Source organism: Octodon degus, unplaced genomic scaffold (genome assembly GCF_000260255.1).
Source record: "Octodon degus isolate 3935 unplaced genomic scaffold, OctDeg1.0 scaffold00140, whole genome shotgun sequence".
Lineage (NCBI taxonomy): Eukaryota > Metazoa > Chordata > Mammalia > Rodentia > Octodontidae > Octodon > Octodon degus.
In genome coordinates this window covers 3498737-3503209 of record NW_004524716.1, presented here as the reverse complement: position 1 = coordinate 3503209, position 4473 = coordinate 3498737, and the positions used below count along the sequence as shown (strand labels likewise).

The 4473-nt window shown below is 41.0% G+C and overlaps 1 protein-coding gene across 1 annotated transcript in view; it reads right to left on the bottom strand.

Annotated features, from left to right (window-relative positions):
• Positions 1-4473, bottom strand: part of Ampd1 (adenosine monophosphate deaminase 1) — a 35135-nt gene that overhangs the window by 11084 nt on the left and 19578 nt on the right. The window contains 2 exon segments of the mRNA XM_004641678.2: positions 78-207; positions 1217-1436. Of these exon segments, the coding sequence (XP_004641735.1) occupies positions 78-207; positions 1217-1436 (350 nt within the window).

Genomic DNA, 4473 nt, shown 5'->3' with positions numbered 1-4473 from the left:
AAAAAAAAAAAAAAAAAAAGAAAGGAAAGAATGAAAGAAAAAGAAAAATTCTCTGAGAGAAGCAAAAAAAAATTTACCTTTCTGCAATTATAAAAATCTCGGTGGGGGTTGTTCTTCAGCTCCTTTAGCTCATCCATCTCATTGAGCATTTGATGGACCTGAAACTTGGAGGAGAGGAACTTCAGGCGCCGGTGGGCATAAGTCTTTCTGTGAAAAATAAAATTACACCATTTTTTAAAAACTCCACATCCTACAGAAAACAAATGTAATTACAAAATCATCAGGACCTTTATTACTCATAGGAAACAATTATTAGAACCAATGAATGTTTGCGGCACCTCTGTAGTTAATCTCACTGAAAAGTACTGAGCTCCAACTTTTCATCAAAATTGGATTTTTTAAAAAGTTGGATATAATAGTGAGAGAGACTTGGAATGGCATTAAAAATCAATGGAGCCAGGCGTGGTGGCACATACCTGTAACTCCAGTATTTGGGAAACTGAGGCAGGGGGAAGCTGTGAATTTCAGGCCAGCCTAGACTGTATAGTGAGTTCAAGGCCAACCCAAGCTGCATAGAGAGATATAGCAAAAGAAAAACAGAGGCTGGGGATGTGGCTCAGTGGTACAGCCCTTGTCTTGCATGTGAAAGTCCTTGGATTTGATCCCCAACACCACAAAAAATAAAATAAAATAAAATCACTGGAGGAGCAGCATCCTTCAAAGTTAAGGGCCCTAGGGCCGGGGAGATGGCTCAGTAGAATAAGCACTTCCCTGGCAAGTGCAAGGGCCTGAGTTCAATCCCCGGTTCCGCAGAAAAACAAACAAACAAAAAACAAAGTTAAGGGCCCTGGCCAGGTGTGGTGGCACACGCCTGTAATCCCAGCATTAGGGAGCCTGAGGCAGGAGGATCACCATGATTTTGAGGCCAGCCTGTACTACAAAATAAGGTCTTGCCTCAAAACCAAAAAGGGCCCTGCTTTGAGTCAGCAGATTTGGACTTGAATCCTGGTTCAACCGGCCGTGTGGCTTTGGGCAAATCACTTGTCAAAATTTCAACTCATAAAACTGTAATTATAAAAATATTCATAGAGCAATCTTAAAAAGGAAAAGCAACTACACATGAAGGATTTAGGACGGTACATGACCATAGCGAGCACTTAATATTTATTCTTACTATCAGTCGTAGATCGTTGTTTAGCTCTTGGGAAACACTTACACAGGTCCTTGAGCAATTAAAGCAAGCAAAAAATTCATGTCGTCTAAGAAGGCATCCAGATTGGGGTAGGGATATGGCTTGGGCTCGTCTTTGCTGGCAGCCGCTTCGTTAGGATAGATGTACACTACACCGTGCTTCATCTGGAGGTGATAGCCCAGGTTTTCAGGCAGGTTATCTGCTCTGAAGGGGTCTTCGCCCTTCTTCGGCGGAGGGGTAAAGACTTTTTAAACAAAACACAGAGTACTATATCAGCAAAAAGATGAAGGACTATGTAAAAATTACTAAAATAGGAAACACTGAAAAAAATCTCATTAGTTCGACATCTTATACTTGCTAAGTTCTAATCATGCAATTCAATTTCTCTATTAAATGAAGTCTCTTTCACATTAATTTTTCACAGGTAACTAAATTCATAGTATGAAATAACTATAGCAACAATATTTTAAGCTCAGTATGGTGGCACTTGCCTATAATCTCTGCACTTGGGAGGCCGAGGCAAAAGGATAGAGAGTTTGAGGCTGGCCTGGAATACATGAGACCTTATCTCAAAAAGCAAACAAAACAAAACTGATCATATTTTGTCTACTATAAGAATGATTTGCTGGGCCCAGGGAGATAGCTCAGTGGTCTAAACACCTGCCTGACAGGCACAAGGACCCAGGTTCCATCCCTGGGACCACATGCTGTACCACTGTGCTGGCCACTGAGACCGGGCATGGTGGCACACCCCTATAATCCTAGTGCTGGGGAGGCTGAGATAAGAGAATCACTATGAGTTCAAGCTGCGTAGTGGGATCCTGTACCAAATAAATAAATAAATAAATAAATCTTTTTTTTAAAAAACAGTGAATTATTTGCAAGTATTTTAGATGTATAGCAAATCAACAATTGCTTAAAAGCAAAGGTAAAAGTAGTTAAAAATAGAGTTTGTGGGCTAGCTAGATGGCTCAGCAGACTAAAACACCTGCTTAGGCAGAGTGCAGTGCCCGGGGTTCGATCCCCTTCATGCTGTGTCGGCCCCACCCCCAGGGCATGGCAATTGAGATTGAGCAAAGTGGCGCTTGCCTGTAATCCCAGCACGTGGGAGGCTGAAAAACAGGAGAATCAGTATGAGCCCAAGCTACGTAGTGAGACCCTGTAGACCCTGTACTAAATAGAAAAAAAAAAAAAATAGTTTGCATGTTTATCTTATTTAAGCCAATCTCCTTTATTGGTCTTAGAGTATTTGCTTAAACGACCTTTAATTTTTTGTTTTTGACTTTTGTGTTTTGAGACAGACTGGCCTTAAATTCACTGTGTAACCCAGGCCAGCCTCAAAGTCTTGGCAGTCTTCCTGCCCCAGCTCCTGAGTGCTGGGGTTTGACTTCTTTATTTATTTATGTTCATTAGCACATTTGCCATACACGAGCACATTCGCTGTAGAGAATTGGTATCTGTACATATAAATCTTTAATGCTTTTTTCCTTCCTCTTCCTCTCCTCTCTCTTCAGTCTCCCCAGTCCCTAAACCCCCTTAGCCCATCTTACAAAGTCTACCTACCTGTTTCCTATCATCTATGTTTTACTTTGCCCTTTAAATTATTTATACCAGGGCTAGTGAGATGGCTCAGTGGTCTAAAGCAACCTACTTAGAACAAGCTTAGCAAAGCACAGGGACCGCGGTTCAATCCCCCACACCACATGCCAGCCAGCCCCGCCCCCTGGTGGGCTGAGCTGGCCACACACACACACACACACACACACACACAAATAAATAAAATTAAAAAAATTATTTATACCTTGGGATTCACATATGAGAAATCATGCAATATTTGTCCTTCTGTGTCTGTTTTATTTTACTTTATTTTTTGTCTTTTTGAGACAGGTCTCTCTGTGCAATTCAGGCTGGCCTTGAGCTCACTTTGTAGCCCAGGCTGGCCTGGAATTGCAATGATCCTCCTGCCTCAGCCTCTTGAGTGCTGGGATTACAGGAGTGTGCCACCATGTCTGGCTGTCTGGTTTGTTTAAAAAAAAAAACTAAAAATAGAAATCACATTTGACTCAGTTATATCTCTTCTGAGTATCTCCCAAAAGAGTTAAAGATGACATACGACCATGATGCCTGCATACCCATGTTTATAGCAGCGTAAGCCACTGAAGCCAGAGCTTGAAAACAGCCTATATGCCCATCAGCAGATGACTAGATGACAAAAATGTGGCATTCAACTGGGTGTGGCCTGTAACCCAGCTCGTGGGAGGCTGAGGCAGGAGGATCACTCTTAAGTTTGAGGCCAGCCTGGGCTACATAGTCAGTTTAAGGCATTATATGGCAAAACCCTATCTCTTCTTTAATTTTTTTTTAAAGTATAGTATTTATAAAAGACAAAGGAGTACAACTTAGCCATAAAGAAAGATAAACCCAGGGGGCTGGGGAGATAGCTTAGTGGAATAAGTGTTTGCCTGTCAAGCTCAAGGTCCTGAGTTCAATCCCTGGTGCCACCAAAAAAAGAAAAAAAAGATGAATCTTAAAAAGAAAATTAAAAGAGGGGGCCAGGGAGATGGCTCAGTAGAATAAGTGCTTGCCTGGGAAGCACACAGGCCTGAGTTCAATCCCTGGTTCCACCAAAAAAAAAAAAAAAAAAAAAATTAAAAGATAAATCTGAATCATTTATAGGGAAATGGATGCATCTTAAATAGACTAGACTAGTTCTAATTTAACAGAAAAATAACCGCCATTACGGGCATTCCCTAGCAGACTGGTGTGTTTGTTATAACTGATGAGCCTATGCTGACTCATCTAATCATTCAAGCCCATTGTTTATGACTCACTCTTGGCTTCTGTACATTCTATGGGTTTTGACAAGGTATAATGACAAGGACTCTCCCTACAGTATCATGCAGAGTAGTTTCAGTTCCCTAAATATCCTCTGTGTTCCACCTATAATGGTTTTAATATAAAGGTAGATATAAAATTTTATGTCAGGAATTATGATTTCATGATAGTTACTTTTTTTTTTGGCAGAACCGAGGATTGAACTCAGGCCCTTGTGCTTGCCAGGGAAGCGATTATTCTACTGAGCCAATTTAGAGCATACACAATTTTTGCTAAAGGAATTGAAAAAAGATTAAGTGGGTAAATATTTCCATAGTTCTGAGACTGATAATTTCAGCTCAAGAAGGCCAAGGACAGTTCTGTCAGAACTTTCAGCACTCATGCCTATACTTTACCAAGTATGATCTCTCTCTCTCTCTCTCTCTCTCTCTCTCTCTCTCTCTCTC